This window comes from Lampris incognitus, chromosome 7 (assembly GCF_029633865.1).
Source record: "Lampris incognitus isolate fLamInc1 chromosome 7, fLamInc1.hap2, whole genome shotgun sequence".
NCBI classification, from domain to species: domain Eukaryota; kingdom Metazoa; phylum Chordata; class Actinopteri; order Lampriformes; family Lampridae; genus Lampris; species Lampris incognitus.
The window spans coordinates 21,213,574-21,233,001 of NC_079217.1; the positions used below are offsets into that span (position 1 = coordinate 21,213,574).

The 19,428-nt window shown below is 42.0% G+C and overlaps 2 protein-coding genes across 4 annotated transcripts in view; both read right to left on the minus strand.

Annotated features, from left to right (window-relative positions):
• Nucleotides 1-2,833, minus strand: part of LOC130115359 (eukaryotic translation initiation factor 4 gamma 1-like) — a 55,168-nt gene extending 52,335 nt beyond the window's left edge. For all 3 annotated transcript variants that reach the window (XM_056282980.1, XM_056282979.1, XM_056282978.1), the window contains exon 1: nucleotides 2,799-2,833. The gene's annotated coding sequence lies outside the window, so the exon portion shown is untranslated. The remainder of the gene's footprint in view (nucleotides 1-2,798) is intronic.
• An 878-nt stretch (nucleotides 2,834-3,711) lies between these two features.
• psmd2 (proteasome 26S subunit ubiquitin receptor, non-ATPase 2) overlaps nucleotides 3,712-19,428 on the minus strand; it is a 28,306-nt gene continuing 12,589 nt past the window's right edge. The window contains exons 9-21 of the mRNA XM_056284129.1: nucleotides 16,563-16,709; nucleotides 10,841-10,947; nucleotides 10,437-10,564; nucleotides 10,100-10,187; nucleotides 8,793-8,955; nucleotides 6,931-7,032; nucleotides 6,541-6,686; nucleotides 6,291-6,374; nucleotides 5,808-5,976; nucleotides 5,579-5,673; nucleotides 5,323-5,449; nucleotides 4,996-5,114; nucleotides 3,712-4,506 (exon numbers count right to left, since the gene is read on the minus strand). Of these exons, the coding sequence (XP_056140104.1) occupies nucleotides 4,324-4,506; nucleotides 4,996-5,114; nucleotides 5,323-5,449; nucleotides 5,579-5,673; nucleotides 5,808-5,976; nucleotides 6,291-6,374; nucleotides 6,541-6,686; nucleotides 6,931-7,032; nucleotides 8,793-8,955; nucleotides 10,100-10,187; nucleotides 10,437-10,564; nucleotides 10,841-10,947; nucleotides 16,563-16,709 (1,658 nt within the window). The 3' untranslated portion in view covers nucleotides 3,712-4,323. The remainder of the gene's footprint in view (nucleotides 4,507-4,995; nucleotides 5,115-5,322; nucleotides 5,450-5,578; nucleotides 5,674-5,807; nucleotides 5,977-6,290; nucleotides 6,375-6,540; nucleotides 6,687-6,930; nucleotides 7,033-8,792; nucleotides 8,956-10,099; nucleotides 10,188-10,436; nucleotides 10,565-10,840; nucleotides 10,948-16,562; nucleotides 16,710-19,428) is intronic.

Here is a 19,428-nt window from a genome sequence, read left to right on the forward strand (position 1 = left end):
TTATTGGACCAGACCCATACCTTTAAAACGAACTACAGGTAAAGACTTAGACTCAAGTTCATTGACACAACCAGATAAGAGTCAAGGTGAATGATGATAATTTCTTCGTAGCTGTGTTATTACTTTAAATTTACCATGAAAGGTTAAACAAGTCTTAAATACACCAAAAAGAAAAAAGAACATGATGTTAAAAGAAACATACAATTGTCTATGCACTGTTTTTGTTGGCAAAATGACTGGCATTTGAAATACAGTTGACATGACTTCTGTATAAGACTGAAAATCTACTTTTGCCAACTTTTCTACGCTACTTTAAATGGCATGTCATGTCTCACGTGTTTTCTTGAGCAAACCACCGAAAACCAGTCAAATTCATCATGTGTGTAAGCTTATCTGGCTAGTCAAAACAGATCTATAGGTTCTAATTCAAACAACTGGAAACAAACAAAAAAACAAAACTTCTAAAGTAGGTACAGTCAGATTTTTACAAAGAGGCTGCAGGCTAGAATAAACAGAGGGATATTCAACGTTTAGCACTACTGATGCTGCATCTTAATAGCACAATTTCAACAAACTCATAAGACCTAACAAAACCCACACATGCCTGGGCGCTGCATGTTCCTAACAGTAAGCTTGTTTCATAACAGTAAACTAACAAGTATCCTTATGTCAGGCAAAATGTGACTTAATGTGGCTTACTTATCTGATTTATGTTTGCACTGCACAGCCTTAGATCTCATTCATCCACTCAGACTTGTAGCATGGCTGAGATAAGAATAATATTATCCTTGACTATTGAACCAAGTATATGATTGAGAATCTAGAGAGATTATTCGATGGAATGCAGCTGGACATGCGATGTCATCAAGGGAGCAGCATCCATGTTGTGCATGGACGTCTCATCAGCATCATGCCTGCTAAACCAGCTCGTTACTACGATAAGGAACAAACTCAAATATAAACACATCAACGACCCTACCCCCTGTTTGTTGACAACTGGCGATAGAAAAGGAAAACATTTGAGAATGTGCATAGTCAAGCACAGCTGCGGACAGCATCTTGTAACCCAAGCTAGCGAGCCCTTTAGCACTGATAAGAAACCAGCGTTTCATCTAGTTGCACCTGTGTACGTCGCACACGCTCCATCTGCCCGTCTGTCTAGCCACATACGCAACATGATAAGTCATCATTGCTCGAAAAAAAAAATAACACGTAACCGGTCAAGTGCTCAGTGTTACAAGATCTTTGACATCAACATCTGTTCAGTGGACGTGGTGTGATGCGCTGCGCCATGTTGCTAACTTCCCTAGTAGGCCCAATCTGGAACGACCACGTGGTTTATACAGCTTTGGCGCGCCGTGCACCTTCATACCACAGCGGCCGGCTCTGTGCCACACCTCGACCGATGATGGCTTTGGCCCATCGTTAGATAAAATGCTCCAATCGTCAACATATAGCAGCTTAAGTAAGTAAGTGAACAGCATAGCTGCCTAAACTTGGACCCCACATGAACACTTAAAATTAACAGCCTACTCCAAGGGCTTGCCTCCTGCGTTATTAGCCAGTAACTCCAAGCAGATAAGACTGTCAGAGCCATCTGTCAGCTGAATCGTGACAACAGTGATGACTGTAAACTAAGTGGCGCCTGCCATACCGCAACGCAATCGCGTTTCATCACGCATCGGAACTCCACGGCGTTGATCAATCTCAGAATAAACACGTCAACTCACCTTGCACTGCTGAGGTGCAATGGATGCTGTTACCGTGTGGCACATCAACTCAAGAGAGTTAGCACCTACCGTTAGCTTCGACAACACTGGCCGTCTCGATAGCACAGCGACTAGCAATAACGTCCGACACTCACGCAGACGTTAAATTGTAATTTGTTACAAAACAAACGCCTGGTTACGCTGACCCCCACACTCTCCATCCGCCACTGTCTCATGATCCTATTGTTTTGTGCTTAGACGAATTTGAAAAACCTGCCACTTGCCGGGAGAGAGTTGTCGTTTTTAAGATAATAACAAGATAATAAGCTGGCCTTTTAGCCTCTGATCCTTAATGAACTGATGTTGTTAATAACTTGGTTACTGATCAGCCATCACTGTGAATTACCACCATTCCTTTGTTAATAATAACAGGAAAGAGTTAACATCTTCTTGACGGCCAACATCAGCGTCAATGTTGGCAAACAGTAAATATAATTGACATTTGATAACGACAACAGACAAGCTAAACCAACGTCAATTGAAAGGGGCGAGAGTAGAACAAAACCCGACTGACAACAAAAACTACTCAGTATTGGAACGTATTACATTAGCTAGCTGGCTAGCTAACTAGCATGTATTACAGCTAATAGCGACAGATAACCAACACCATGAACGACATCTGATGATTTTGTCTACCAACGGTTGGAAGTGACAAAATGTCACACAATAATCAAATATCAAACGTCTCGTCAAAACGAAATTCAAAAATCACACTTGAATTAAGGTACGTTTCATCTAGTAGAGCTAACCGGCTAGTTAGCGATAGCTGACGTTAAAGAAAGAGCACCCACGTCGCCTTAGCACGATTGCTAGCAGCTAGCTAGTTGGCTAATCCCCCGAAAACAGCAGGAATAGCAGTCAGCAGGATAACCACGGAGGGAAGTGACAACAGGTACAGATATCTTGACACCATAATGTGAATCAAAGACTAAGAAGTCCACTTCGAAATACCGTGTGACCGCGGAGTGTCACTTGTATCAGAAAAGAGAGTAATTTAGTAAAGAAGTGAACTGAAGACCATGGCGTTACCTTTCTCTCCTTGAGTCCGCAGAGCCGGACGGACGGAAAATGTTCCCGGAAGCCGGTAGCACGGTAATTCCGGTAAAATCTCATCACGTCACAACGTTGCCAGAAAACGGGGGAAAAATGTAATTTATATATATAAACAGTATATATAACTGTTAAAAGAAACACTCAACGGTAGGGAAAGTGCTCAACAAATAAGGAGCAAAATAATCCAGTGAGTCAAGTAAATTCTTTGAGACAGTACAAGCCTGTTTCCTGCATAAGAATTACTTGACTCACAGGATTATATATATATATATATATATATATATATATATATATATATATATATATATATATATTGCTACGATTTGTATCTTAAATAAATCCCAACAAGACCAGTTGGCTGCATCTCCAATGCGCCGTCACAAATAAAATATACATTTTACGGAAAAACATTAAGGAATCAGATAATAAACCAAAAAGCGATATTATAGGCAAGACACCAACACGCTTTACCCTACGTGTATGGCAGCATAGTTTACCACTTTAGATGACAGAACTGGTCTAATCCTTTTATTATTATTATTATCATTTCTAGCCCCAAATGTCACATAATTGTCAAGTAAATTCAAGTAGCTTAGATAAGTTTTAGACAATGCCTACAAATTTCCTCTTGAAAAAAGCACAAACACTTAAATAAGAAATTTGCAGTTGAAATGTGTTTATCAGATACAAACTATACAGTAATTTATAACTTATGTGATGCCAGAAGTATGTTGGAAACTTTCCATGGAGTTAAAGAAACTCAATCATATATATATATTTATATAAAAAAAGGCCACGAAAATAGGCCATGCCAATGAAGACCCTTAGACACTATTCTATAAGGGTAAACTTTAAAAGTGACAAGAGAAAGGTAAGACAGACACAGAGCTATCATAATTCCAACTGATCTACATGTATTTATTTTTTTATTAAACCTTTTACAGTATTGTAACAATAAAGAAAACAAAAACTGAAGACACTTTCCCCCACTCTACTTACAAAAAGAATTGATGTGAGGAAGAAAAAAAAAACACACCAGAAAAGATATTGATGTAGACTGAGCAATTCTTATTTATCTTCTGTTTATACCCAAAAAGGTTGTGAACAGTTCCTTCTTTTGAGCTGGCCCCATATCAGTGATACACACAGCATAAAACAGTTGGTTCAGTAATTGGGAGATTTGGGACAAATCCAAATGAGCAGAGAAAACCATCAATGCAGAGTGAATGAGGCCCCAGTCTATCCCACATGTTTCATACCAGTCTAATTAACCAGACCCCAGCCATTCATCTTTAATGACTGATGGAGCTCGGTCACAGACAAGAGAGGCAGAAGGGTAGGCCTACCTGGCTCTTTTTAGCCATGGAATAACAAGTAAAATACAAAAGGGAAGGACTGAGAAGAGCCATCGAGGGCTACCCCTACAAACACAGGGAGCGGCCAGTGTTCAGCAACACAAGAGTAAAAGAGGGCATGGCATTGGGAAGGCGGTGTGGTCAGTCTAGGTTTCGTAGTTGGGGTTCTTGCGGAGGATGACAAAGCCCTCAAGAATAGGTGTGACAGGGATGTACTCCTCTGTGGCCAGCTCAGCCCTCTCTCCATGGGCCAGCAACACAGGTGTGGTGTGGGTCTGGAAACCTGTGATGGCCTTTGGTTTGCCTGCCTGGCCCACTACATCAACAGCCTGTGGACAAATTGTACAAACACTTGAGACCAGCGTTCCTACATATCTTTGAAAATTAAATTTTCCTATAACCTAGCACAAACTCTGAATGAAACGGTTGTCTGTCATCTATGTTCAAATGTAACTTTTTTTGGTTGAAAGTTGATTTGTATGTCTCAGGTCTCGTTTTGGCTAGCTAAAGCTGATTAACAGTAAGGTTACTATTGAAATGCATGAGAAGATGACTAACTTGATAATAAACACTTGATTTTTTTTTTAAAAGATTATTAGAAAAAAAACAAAGCATTTTTAAAAATATAACTATTTTTTTAGTCCTGGTAAACAATTTAATTTAAGTTACCGACTATCCCAGACTTTTCATTGGCCGCAGGGGCCTTGTGTGACAATATTATCTAGAAATATTACATACCGATAGAATTTTGTTGGCAATTATAAGTAATATTTTCAGAAAGGATTTAAAGGAGACCTTAGTAACACTAGTAAATTTACCTGTCCAACTCTGACAGATACAGGCAGTGGTCGGAGCTCCTCATCGAAGGTAACCAGCATACGTGGCTGCATGGCTGCTACCAGGCCATAAAGAACGTAATGAGACTTCCCCAGGATTACTGAAATGCACACAAATCAGCAGGGGGCAGCATTAACACAAGAGCCTTTTCCATTTTAATTTAGATAATCCAAGTCCCATGCATATATTTTCCTCCTCCAGCTAATTAAATGATCTCTATAGAAAGTTAAAAGCTGGAGGTGAAACAAGGATAATTTGCTGATGCCATACACTAACAAGACAAAGCTATGGAGACAAAGTGGACTAACTGTTTTTAACGTCGAGGAAGGAGACAAGGACGGTGAGCAGTCCGGCAACGGCTACTTGACTCATAAGCTGCCTGTCGCTGTGGTAGGGACACAGCGTCAATGTGCCTTTGCCCAGGTGAGTCAGACCCTAAAAAAAAAGGAAAAAAAAAGAAAAAAAGAATCGTAGACAGGGGGGGTGAATAAATTCATAAAATATTCACCAAATGCAAACATATGCAGTGTTTGGCACAAAAGTAGCTTTTGCTTTGACACCCACCTGAGCCAGTCGCACCATGAAGAGGTTGTTGGGGTCTTTGGCATGGTACTGTGCCAATTGTCGCAGCATGGCAGCCAAACGGGCATTGTTTGTGCCTAAGATGAGAAAAAGGAAGCCTGTTAGAGTTTCTGTGGCAGAGTGATGAAATCCAGAGGTGAAACAATAATGGGACTGGCATTTATAGTAGCTTGATTACAAATAGACTGTTTTACACCTGGGCCCTACTCACCACTGCCCACCATGCCCATGGCAAAGATAGAGTTGTGAGAGACTTCAGGGTCAGCGTCATGGGAAAACTTGCTGAGTGTGTCAAGGATGTTGAGGCGAGGGTTAGACACAGATATGAGAGCCAAGGCCAGGGGCACAGCCCTTCTTAGGGTTGGCTCTCCGTACCGTAGCTTAAGGAGAAAAAGAAGAGTCAGAAAGTTAAAGATCAATTGACTTGAAATAAGGAAGGATGGTGAATTAAGAGAGGGGAGAAGTATAAAGAAAAGTGGAGAACAGTAACTGAGTGAAGTCAAGACACAGTAGAGAATGTAGATTTGAGGGGAAAAAAAGGCACTGAAGTTTGAAAAGATAAAACATGACCACCCACTCCCATCCCTAAATGTCTTCTTGTCATTCAATACAAACAGAATTAAAGCAAGATACCAATCCATGCTTTGGACACTAATATTTTCTGGCATTACACAGAAATGTGAGTTCTACTGACCAGATGTCCGAATGTCCGTAGTGCCATTTCTGACCCAATCTCCTCTCCCATAGCAATGAGTGCAATACCAAGAACAGCAACACCCTGAGTTTGTATCAGACAGCATGTCAGTCAAAACAGAGTTGGCCTCGATAAAATACTTCATAAATGCTACCACAGCTTGAATAAGAATATTGCTATTGGAGCAATGTATGATGCAGTTTTCTATGACGCCATGAAACTAAAGTCCAGGCCAGAATGTAGTCCGTACCTGGTGGGAGCCCATGTCAGCAGGGGTCTCCTTCTTCTCCTTGTCCTTCTTATCCTTCTTGTCCTTGTCGTCTTCCTTCTCCTTGGCCTCATAGTGTTCACTGCAGATGTGGAGCAGTTGCTGGACCTTCAGCACATTGCCAGAGCCTGGGGCAGAAGAGTTAGGGGCAGAGAACTAAGGATGAACAAGATTGGAGGTATACCATGATTTGTGACTGAAAGCACAGTTAATTTAAAATGATTAACTGGCAGGTGTATGGTGGGGATCTACGGCTGGCTTGTAGAAAGCTGAATAAATGCTTTAAATTGATGGATTCAATGTGCCTCAATGTGCTTTAACTGCTAACCACAAATACTGTATGTGGAGACTGTAATGTGATATTGACCTGACCTGCATAGGCACAGATGTCCACCAATGTGTTGGCGAAGCTGCGGAAGGGTTCAGGAACAACTTGTAGAGCTGCCAGAGTGGTCTCAATTGCCTCTCCTTTACCTGAGGACCAAGGCATGACAAAAAATAACTCCCTTGATCTAAATGACAAAGTATTTTGTTGCACATAACCAGGTTCTCCTTTAGTTTTGGTTAATCACATTTAATTCTATTGCTACAGTGGAGAAAATAAATATTTGACCCCTTGCTGATTTTGTAGGTTTGCCCACTTACAAAGAATGCAACAGTCTATAATTTTAATCATATGTACATTTTAACAGTGAGAGACGGAATCCAAAAGAAAATTCCAGAAAATCACATCATATGAATTTATAAAAATTAATAACCACCTGATTTAGAAAAATAAGTATCTGATCCCCCACCAAACAGCAAGTATTCTGGCTCCCACAAACCAGTTAGTTTTTCTTTAAGATGCACCCCCAATCCCAACTAATTACCCACATAAAATACACCTGCATCACCTTGTTACCTGTATAAAAGACACCTGTCCACACCCAATCAATCAGATTTCAACATCTCCACCATGGGCAAGACCAAAGAGCTGTCTAAGGACACCAGGGACAAGAGTGTAGACCTGCACAACGCTGGGATGGGCTACAAGAGAATTGGAAAGCATCTTAGAGAGAAAGTAACACCTGTCGGTGCAGTTATCAGGAAATGGAAGGAACACCACACCACCGCCAACCTCCCTCGGTCTGGGGCTCCACGCAAGATCTCGCCTCGTGGGGTGTCCCTGATCATGCGAACGGTGAGGAATCATCCCAGAACCACAAGGGGGGAACTGGTTGATGACCTGAAGGCAGCTGGGACCACAGTTACAAAGCAAACGGTTAGTAACACACTATGCCGTCATGGATTAAAATCCTGCAGCGCACGCAAGGTCCCACTGCTCAAGAAGGTACATGTACAGGCCCGTCTGAAGTTTGCCAATGAACACTTGGACGACTCAGAAGAGGCCTGGAAGAAGGTGATGTGGTCAGATGAGACCAAAATGGAACTTTTCGGGCTCAACTCAACTCGCCATGTTTGGAGGGTGAAGAACCCAAAGAACACCATCCCCACCGTCAAGCATGGGGGTGGCAACATCATTCTTTGGGGGGGCTTTTCAGCCAAGGGGACAGGACAACTCCATCGCATTGAGGGGAGGATGGACGGGGCCATGTACCGTGGAATTCTGGACCAACACCTCCTTCCCTCAGTGAGAGCGCTGAAGATGGGTCATGGATGGGTGTTCCAACACGACAACGACCCAAAGCACACCGCCAAAGCAACCAAGGAGTGGCTGAAGAAGAAGCACATCAAGGTTCTGGAATGGCCTAGCCAGTCTCCAGACCTGAATCCAATCGAAAATCTTTGGAGGGAGCTTAAAATTCGGGTTGCCAGGCGACAGCCTCGAAACCTGAACGATTTGGAGGCTGTCTGCAGGGAGGAGTGGGCCAACATCCCTGCCGAAATGTGCAAAAACCTTGTCAGAAACTATAAAAACCGTTTGACATCTGTGCTGGCCAATAATGGCTTTTCTACTAAATATTAACATAATGTTCGTCCAGGGGTTCAAATATTTATTTTGGACCAAAAATATGCAAATAAATTCATAAAATTCATACAATGTATTATTCCACTTTTTTTGGTCACATTCTGTCTCTCACTGTTAAAGTGAACCTACGCTTAAAATTATAGACTGTTGCACTCTTTGTAAGTGGGCAAACTTACAAAATCAGCAGGGGCTCAAATAATTATTTTCCCCACTGTATATTATGATGCAAACTCATCTCATCGTGCCTTCAGGCATCCCTGCTTACCCAGGTGGTTGAGTCCGAGGCCCAGTGGAAGCCAGCGAGCATATGTGTCTTTCAGCTCCTGCTCGCTCTTATCAATGATGGTATGGACGATAGTGGAGGTCACCTCGCCATTACAAGACCCTACAGCAATCATACCGCACGCCAGAGCCGTCACACCAGCCACCTGGTTTTGAGATAAACATTGAATAGTTATGGAATTTATTATCCTCAACACTAGAACGACCGGGATTTCATTCCTACCTAAAACAACCACGGACGGTCAAAATGACTGCCGGTTTTAAACTCTATATTCTGTCAAAATAAATACCCAATTGAGATATTAATGCATTGCATGTGTTAGTTTGTCTGTTAAGAAACAACTGACACCAAAATCAACATTTTAACAACTATAACATTGTTTAATAATAATAATATTAAATTAATATTTCAGAGACATGGTCCAACTTGAATAGCAAAATTGAAAAAGTGAAAATATTACCTGAAAAACAAAACGGAAACCACATATTGCTAATCTAACAAACATAACAAGGCCTATAAAATGTGAAATGTAAAAAGAAAAAAAGAACTGAAAATAAATATTGAAACAGTCCCAAACAACGACAGGAACTCAAAAACTACTAGAATGACTGCCCATGGTTTTTAAACTCTATATTCTGTCAAGATAAATACCCAATTGAGATAATAATGCATTACATATGTTAGTATGTCTGTTAAGAAACAACTGACACCAAAATTAAAATTTTAACAACTTTAATACTATTTTTCAAACAATTTAAAATGGCCGCTGTCCAACGCCTGTAAATACTGCAACACCTTGGTTGCAGTCATGGTGTGTCTGAAATGGCGTCTGTAACCAGACATGTTGGCAATAATAATAATAATAATAATAAAATAAAATAAAAAATCAAGTTTAGACTATTACTCTGCACTGGAGAACGCTAGTTTTTTTCTAAGAGAGAGCAATGAACTTCAAGAAGGAAATGCGACTAAAACATGTCATAAATCGTTATATGACACACACAATCACGAATAAATTACAAGCGGTCACGTTGACTGGTCATGGTCGTTTTAGGTAACTTTAGGTAACTTCGTTTTAGGTAACTTCTAACTTTTTTTTGCTTTGTGCAATTGATCTAAAACTCATTTTAATGCAAATATATGCAATTTTAGAAGAATTCAGGGGGCGACAGGTCTGTACCCCCCCCCCACAAAGTTATTAAACTTTGAAAATCCAAAACGGTCATAATGACCGTCTTGGTCGTTCTAATGTTAAACTAACTAATCAAACACCCAATCTCACAGCTTACCTCCATGCTTGATTTGGAGTCTCCCATTACAGGGATCAGCAACGACAGTACATCCTCTCTGTTAGAGCCAGCATATGCCAGGCCAAGTCTGAAGACAAAGAGACAAAGATTAAAACTAACCCCTTAAAATACAACTATGAATACCATACATTGTAATGGTTATGGACCATAGGTTAAGAACTGATGAATACGGGCACTTTAAGAAATTTTAAGTGTCTTGTGTCTGTCTCTGGACCGTGAAAACACTTAAGGCAATTCTACTTTTTACGAGGTCTATACGAATTAATGTTTTGATTTGACAGTTGACAGCGTATGATCTAAAAGTGGGGATCCTCACCCAAAGATGGCTCCTATCCTCATGACGTTGCTGTTGTGGAGAACATAATCTGATAGCAGGGCCAGGGCAGGGTCACATTCATTCCTCACCCCAGAGTTGACAATTCCACAGGCCAAGAGAGCACCAGACTGCAGAGAGAGGGAAGAAGCATGGGGTATTATGATGTCTGAAGTGCAAGGGTGATTTTCTGAAATATTCTTGTCGGTGTTTTCTGGTGGTGAATATATGTATTTCTGTTATACATAATAATAATAATAATAATAATAATAATAAATCAAACTTATATAGTGCTTTTCTAACACTCAAACTCGCTTTACAGTAAACGGGGTGATACATGATACATGCATAATACATTAGGGGTAAATTTAAAAAGCATCACCCTAAAGACAAAATGTGAAATTTACCTTAATATAGTCTTCAGAGGAGTAAAGATATTTGTCAATCTGGGTCAGACCACCATCCACATCCCACAGCAGGATCATACCCAGAGAGGCTGCAGCACTCAACATGCCTGGAGTCACAAGAACATATAGCCATAAAAAATACACCACATATGCCTTTTTGCTATGGCATGTTATGACCAGGGGTTGCAATTTTGTTGTTATTTACACTGATGAGCCAATATATTATGATCACTCACAGGTGACCCGAATAACCCTGATCATCTCCAAACAAGGGCACATGTCAAGGTCTGGATAGATTAGATTATAAACAACATGGATAGATTAGATGGTAAACGAACAATCAGTTCTTGTACTCAAGGTGTTGGATCCAGGAGAAATGGACTGGAGTAAAGACCTGAGCAACTTCGACAAAGGCCAAATTATTAGGGCCAGATGACTGGATCAGAGCATCTCTGAAAGGGCAAGGCTTGTAGGGTGCTCCCGGTCAGCAGTGGTGAGGACCTACCGACAGTGGTCGAAGGAGGGACAAACCACAAACCGGCAACAGGGTGTTGGGCACCCAAGGCTCATCGATGCATGAGAACAAAGAAGGCTATCCCATCCGGTCCAAACCTACAGAAGGTCTACTGTGGCACAAGTTACAGAAAATTTTAATGATGGTTACAGAAGGAATGTGTCACAACACACAGTGCATTGCACAATGTGTATGGGGTTGCATAGCTGCAGACCAGTCAGTGCCCATGATGACCCCTGTCCACCGTCGAAAGCGCCTACAATGGGCATGCGAGCGTCGGAACTTGACCTTGGAGCAGTGGAAGAAGGTTGCCTGGTCCAATGAGTCCCGTTTTCTTTTAGATCACATGGATGGCCATGTACATCTGCACAGTTTATCTGGGGAAGTGATGGCACCAGAATGCATTGTGGGAAGACAACAAGCCGGTGGAGGGAGTGTGATGCTCTGGTCAATGTTCTGCTGGGAAACCCTGGGCCCGGCCATTCACATGGATGTCAATTTGACACGTACCGCCTACCTAAACATCATTGCAGACCAGGTACACCCCTTCATGGCAATGGTATTCCTTGCTGGTATTGGCCATTTTCAACAAGATAATGCGCCCTGCCACACTGCACACATTGGGCCTCATGTATGAATGTTTTCTTATTTTTCTCTTATGTTTGTTCTTGCACAAAGCAATGAGGAAAATAAATAAGAAAATCCAACATGGGATTCATGAAATGTGTACACCAGCCAATTTTGATTTTACCCACCTGAGTATGTTGATGAATTGCTTTTGATCTTAAATTGGACGCATGTGCCAGGCATTTTGCAATTAGCATAAGGAAACGCCCCAATAAACCTATAAGGCAGCAGACGTTAAGTGATGTGTGCAAACCACGAACCAACAAGCCACTGCAATTTGACGGGTAACAAAACAGAAAAAAGAAGAAGAAAAAAAGGAAGACAAATATAACTTTGCTTTCCATTTATTCTGTAAAACACTTAAAGCAAGGAACTTTTGACCATGGTCTTGAATGAAAACAACTTTCAAGATGGCCAATGTTTGAATAAAACCTTAAAATATATAAAATACTCAACTGTCAAATTAAACTGCAATATGAGGCATGATACCGTCTTCCTTTAAATGATACAGGAAGCTTTTTAAGTTCTTCCACTCCTCCACTAGCCATGTCTGTCACTGCGCTTTTTTGCAACGCAAGCATCCCTGATTGATTTGATGGGATTCAACATGCCGTCATCACATGAACACACAATGTTTTGTTTTTTTTCCTCAACCAATTATTGGGCTTCAGAGTAAAACACAGCAAAAATCTGTCTTGTCTTTGTCTATCTTGTTACTGCAACTCTTCATCGAGACTTAGGGAATTATAACTTTAAAAAGTAACAGTGGCAGTAAGACTGTATTCGCTATGATGGTTAAATTTTTAACCCGCAGTTCATACAGTGCATCCGGAAAGTATTCACACCCCTTCACTTTCCCCACATTTTGTTATGTTACAGCCTTATTCCAAAATGGGTTAAATTCTTTTTTTTCCCTCATCAATCTACATACAATACCCCATAATGACAAAGCGAAAAAGGTTTTGTAGACATCTTTGCAAATTTATTAAAAATAAAAAACTGAAATATTGCATGTACATAAGTATTCACACCCTTTACTCAGTACTTGGTTGAGGCACCCTTGGCAGCGATTACAGCCTCAAGTCTTCTTGGGTATGAAGCTACAAGCTAGGCACACCTATATTTGGGGTATTTCTCCCATTCTTCTCTGCAGATCCTCTCGAGCTCCGTAAGGTTAGATGGGGAGTGTCGCTGCACAGCTATTTTCAGGTCTTTCCAGAGATGTTCAATGAGGTTCAAGTCTGGGCTCTGGCTGGGCCACTCAAGGACATTCACAGACTTGTACCGAAGCCACTCCTTCGTTGTCTTGGCTGTGTGCTTAGGGTCATTGTCGTGTTGAAAGGTAAACCTTCGCCCCAGTCTGAGGTCCTGAGCGCTCTGGAGCAGGTTTACATCAAGGATCTCTCTGTACTTTGCTCCATTCATCTTTCCCTCGATCCTGACTAGTCTCCCAGTTCCTGCCGCTGAAAAACATCCCCACAGCATGATGCTGCCACCACCATGCTTCACTGTAGGGATGGTATTAGCAAGGTGATGAGAGGTGCCTGGTTTCCTCCGGACGTGACGTTTGGCATTCAGGCCAAAGCGTTCAATCTTGGTTTCATCAGACCAGAGAATCTTGTTTCTCATGGTCTGAGAGTCCTTTAGGTGCTTTCTGGCAAACTCCAAGCGGGCTGTCATGTGCCTTTTACTGAGCAGAGGCTTCCGTCTGGCCACTCTACCATAAAGGCCTGATTGGTGGAGTGCTGCGGAGATGGTTGTCCTTCTGGAAGGTTCTCCCATCTCCACAGAGGAACGCTGGAGCTCTGTCAGAATGACCATCAGGTTATTGGTCACCGCCCTGACCAAGGCCCTTCTCCCCCGATTGCTCAGTTTGGCTGGGTGGCCAGCTCTAGGAAGAGTCCTGGTGGATCCAAACTTCTTCCATTTACGAATGATGGAGACCACTGTGCTCTTCGGGACCGTCAAAGCTGTAAAAATGTTTTTGTACCCTTCCCCAGACCTGTGCCTCGATACAATCCTGTCTCGGAGGTCCACGGACAATTCCTTTGACTTCATGGCTTGGTTTCTGCTCTGACATGCACTGTCAACAGTGGGACCTTATATAGACAGGTGTGTGCCTTTCAAAATCATGTCCAATCAATTGAATTTACTAGAGGTGGACTCCAATCAAGATGTAGAAACATCTCAAGGATGATCAGTGGAAACAGGATGAACCTGAGCTCAATTTTGAGTGTCATAGCAAAGGGTGTGAATACTTATATACATGCAATATTTCAGTTTTTTATTTTTAATAAATTTGCAAAAATTTCTACAAAACCTTTTTCACTTTGTCATTATGGGGTATTGTGTGTAGACTGATGAGAAAAAAAAAGAAATTTAATCCATTTTGGAATAAGGCTGTAACATAACAAAATGTGGGGAAAGTGAAGGGGTGTGAATACTTTCCGGATGCACTGTATGTGTGTTGAACCGTGGGGCACGAGCCGTACAGATCACAGATCAACTACGTTCCGTTTCATCGCAATTTTTCATCATCATTATTAATATTTCACAGCATTAAACTCAAGTTGGCTTTTGTCCATATTGGCTGACATGTAATTTAGGGCACTCTTATTAACTGTTGATCTTACCCAAGCACAGGCGGGAAGTATGCAAGTATTGATAAAGGCCACAAAAGTTCTTAAATTGTTCATGCGCACAATTATTTTCTTTTTTTTGGATTATTTCCCCCTTTTCTCCTCAGTTGTACCCGTCCAATACCCCATTCTTCCGAGCCATCCCGGTCGCTGCTCCACCCCCTCTGCCGATCTGGGGAGGGCTGCAGACTACCACATGCCTCCTCCGATACATGTGGAGTCACCAGCCGCTTCTTTTCACCTGACAGTGAGGCGTTTCGCCAGGGGGACGTAGCGCGTGGGAGGATCACGCCATTTCCCCCTACCCCCCGAACAGGTGCCCCAACCGACCAGAGGAAGTGCTAGTGCAGTGACCAGGACACATACCCACATCCGGCTTCCCACTAGCAGACACAGCCAATTGTGTCTGTAGGGACGCCTGACCAAGCCGGAGGTAACATGGGGATTCAAACTGGTGATCCTTGTGTTAGTAAGCAACGGAATAGACTGCTACACTACCCAGACGTCCCATGTTTGTGCAAACAATTTAAGATCAAATCTGTGCATGATCCATGCATGAGGCCCATTTTTCGGGAATGGTTTGAGGAACATGAAGTGTTCAAAGTGTTGTCTTGGCCTCCAAATTCTCCCGATCTCCATCTGATTGAGCATCTGTGGGATGTTCTAGACCAACAAGTCCGATCCACGGCGGCTCCACCTCGCAACTTACAGGACTTGAAGGAACTGCTCGTCATGTTTTGGTGCCAGATACCACAGGACACCTTCAGAGGTCTTGTAGATTCTATGCCTCGGCGGGTCAGTGCTGTTTTTGCGGCACACGGAGGACCAACCGCATATTAGGTGGTCATAATGTATTAGCTCATGAGTGTACGTATGGCTTTTTGTTTTGTTTGGTGTGTGCCTATGTTAAATTTCTTCATGTTTTTTGCCTTGTGTTTCAATAATGGTCATTAGGTACCATTCACAGATTGGCTGAAACCAAGCTGGTAGACTGTCCACTGCTGGTTGGGCCTTTCTAACATTCTAGTGCAGGGGTGTCAAACTCCAGGCCTCGAGGGCCGCAGTGTCTGCAGGTATTTGTTGCAACCATGCACTACACCACCTGATTAAACTAGTTCCTTTCCCTCCTCGATCCAGCAGGTGAGCTAGTTAAATCAGGTGGTGTAGTGCACGGTTGCAACAAATACCTGCAGACACTGCGGCCCTCGAAGCATGGAGTTTGACACCCCTGTTCTAGTGCATAAAATGGATAACAGTTATATTCCTGGAGTAGATTTTGACAGTGGGAGGACCATTTCCCTTGTCTGTCTCAAAAAATAAAGCTAATAAGGGTTGTTTTGTTCTCAGCAATTTTGAAAGTGTTAAGATTTTTGGTCTTGGATTAATAAAATTATGCCACTTGTAAAAATTGTAAAATAGTCATATTTCAGATTGTCTCCTCTCCCTGTTTATGTGGGTTGGTGAGGGAGAGTTTTTCTTGTCTGAATTTTTATTTCTTTTTGTTTCAAAAGACTAGGATTGTTTTATTTAAAAAGTAGACTTTGTTGTTTTGGTCAGGGCTCATCCTAAAACCATAACTACAGGCAATGTTTTATCAAAATATACGAATAGCTAAAATAAACTCTCTTATACCTGTGAGGCAGAATTTGATTTGGAAAGAAAGGGATACCTGCAGCCCTATTGCAAAATCTGATGTCTCAAAAAAAAAGGTATTTAGGGCTAAACCGAGAATAAATCACACCCAGAGAAGTTGTCACTTTCCTCACCTCTGGATTCACATAAGCACCCACACCAGCTGAGGATCAAATCAAGAGCAAGAGCTTTCTCTGCTATGTCCCCATACTCCATTTTCCTTCCTACTAACTGTGTCCACTAAAATAGAAATAATAAATCAATGACTGAACCACCTACTCTCAGTAAATTGGTGTGTGTGCTCTCTTACCGTGGTCCTTGTTCTTGTAAAGCCACTTATTGCCGTCATCTGTGAGCAGCTTATCCTGGCCGAAGGCTGCATTGACAAAGCCATTGACAAAAGAGGAGGCCAAGTTCATGCGGGCGGAGTCCACCTGGGAGCCACTGCCTCCAAACCCTAATAGATGAGACAGATGTGATATACAAATTGTCAAGTCAGATTTACATGTATAGCCCTAAATCACAATTTAGTCCCAGAGGGCATTACATTCGTAACTAGAGGGGTACACTAAGTAGAGTGCAGCTCTCCCCCAGGTGATACGCATCTCCCCTTCTCTGGTGTTCGAACTTGGAAGCAAACCACCCCTTTTTCGCCTAGATTAGATTAGATTAGTTTTATTCGCCACATGACCAAGGCCGGTGGAATTTGTTTTTGGTACACATTAAACTCTGCAGCACAATACATACATGGGCAACAACAGACACTCCACAAAATATCACGAACAATACAGCTACACAATAACAGAAATAAACATATCACGCATAACAATTAGGTGAATGGTGGTATTTATGCCAATGGTGTGTGAGGAGGGGACTATAGGGAGGAATTCAGAGTCCTGATGGCTAGGGGAAAAAACTGTTTGTGAAGCATTTAATCTTACTGGACAGGGACCTGTAACGCCTCCCTGAGGGAAGGAGCTGGAAGAGGTGATGAGCAGGATGTGAGGGGTTGGAGATGATCTTCTTTGCTCGCTTTATAGTCTGGTTAGTATGTAGAGATTCAACTGAGGGGAGTGGGTTGCCTATGATTTTGGATGCCTTGTTGACAATCCGCTGCAGTTTTTTCCGTGTTTGATTATCCGTGCCACCATGCCATACTGTAATAGACATTATGATGGATTCGATAATGGCTGAGTAAAACAGAACAAGCAGTTGATGTTTGATCTGGTATTTTTTAAGCTGCCTAAAAAAGTGAAGTCATTGTTGAGCTTTTGCAATGATGTGTTCTGCGTTAATTTTCCACTTCAGGTTATTGCTGATGTATGTTCCAAGAAATGTAAAAGAGTCGGTGGTGGTGATGGGGGTTTCCGTTCATTTGTATGGGTGTTTTAGGATTCGGCATGCATCGGAAGCCAATAATGAGTTCTTGAGTTTTGGCCGTATCTTTTATTTGAAAGAGAACTTAACTGTAAGTGTACCTATTGTAGTTATCTGTTAACTCTCCCTCTTTCATCCGTTTCTATCTATGGATGTCTCTCGTTCTTCCAAGACTCGCTCTGTATTGATGGGTGAACTCACAAAGAATGCATTACAGCCGCTGATAGCACTATGAATTGCGCATCACCTGCAACTACTATCTGCTCCGTCTCAAGGTCCGATTCATAAAAGATATTGCGCTAATGATATTACAGCGCAAACACACCCATCAAGTTTTGTAGCCAAGCCCTTGTTTTGCGTCTGATTGCAATTATCCATGTGGCAAAGTATAAATGGTGGCTTTGCGCCAAGAACACAGTAGGCAGGCTCAATGTCATCAAGTAGAGAAAGAATTGTTTTACTTGGCAACCTGTATCCGCGAATGAGTTCGGTCTCAGTTAAATCAGTAAGTGATATTCTCTTACAAACTATCAGCTCGTGAGCACGCCTGGCATAACGATGCCTTTGCTTGGTTACAACCACACCGCCATGATCACTGGAAAGCCTGGTGTCAGTTACCAAATGGACATCAGTTACCAACATGTGTAGTCATTAGTGCTGGCGTTTTGCAATGAGGCTCATTTGTATAAAAAGGGGCCAATTTGCACCAAATATATGCGTATTACCTAATGTAAATAAGTACAAATAGCAGGGGAGCACTGAGACGCTATTTGCTTGGCAGCGCAGTTAGGGATGCGTTTCACCCCTTGTGGGTGCTTTGAGAATTACACAGGGTTTTTTTTTTTTTTTTTGGTCTTATTTGTGCATGTTTAGCAGCCTCAAAATCTATGTAATCCTTTTTGTGAATTCGCCAGTGAGTGTTTTGTCAGAGTGATTGTTATTGTGGGGGCCTTAACTGTGTGCTCTCTCTCAAGCTTCTCCGTGCTCGGCCGGCCAATTGTGTAACTTCAGTGACGTTGGTCACTTGATCCAGCGGCCCAATAGTGTCAAACATGATCACTCAGTCAGTCAATCAGTGAGGCTATTTACACAGCATTTCAAGGCGGGAACGCTGTGCCATTAAGCCACCTTGCTGTTCTATGTGAACGATATGAAGACGGAACGGGGCATCATTGTTGTTCCAGCATTAAGCTGGCAGTGAAGGTAGTCACAAAGCCAAATAAACGTCTGTATAAAAGGGACAGCTGGCAGGACTGGACAGACTATGCTGTTGTATTACATGTTGTGACGCCTCTGCTTCCGGAACACTGCCACGCTATATAAAATCACACACTGGGGCGCGATTACGCAGCCTTTGTTTGGTTCAGTGTAAAACAAACAAAGCCAGCGTAAAAACGAGTCTTCATGACACTGTTATTAAGGGTTCTCTGTGTGAAAACGCCTAGTCACTCACTCAGTCAGCGACAATCACATTTGTAGGGCAGGCCCGCTGGTCTGGTCCAGCCACACAAAAAAAAAAATCTACATTTAAAAAAAGTGTTTTAAAAAAAAAGCTGCCTGTGGATGCGCAGCCTCCTAGGCGGACCTTCACATGAATGTGACCAAGTCTGACATGAAATGAGAGATCAAACTGTGAAAATTTCAAAACCTTTATTAAAAGACTTCAAATGTGTTTAACAGTCGCAGTTTTGAATCAAGGCAAATGGCTGTTCTGCTGACTGACTTTCATTCATAAAACGGTAACATAACATCAGTCATGGGAAATTTTGTTATTGTAGCTAATAAGATGATTTCCAGCT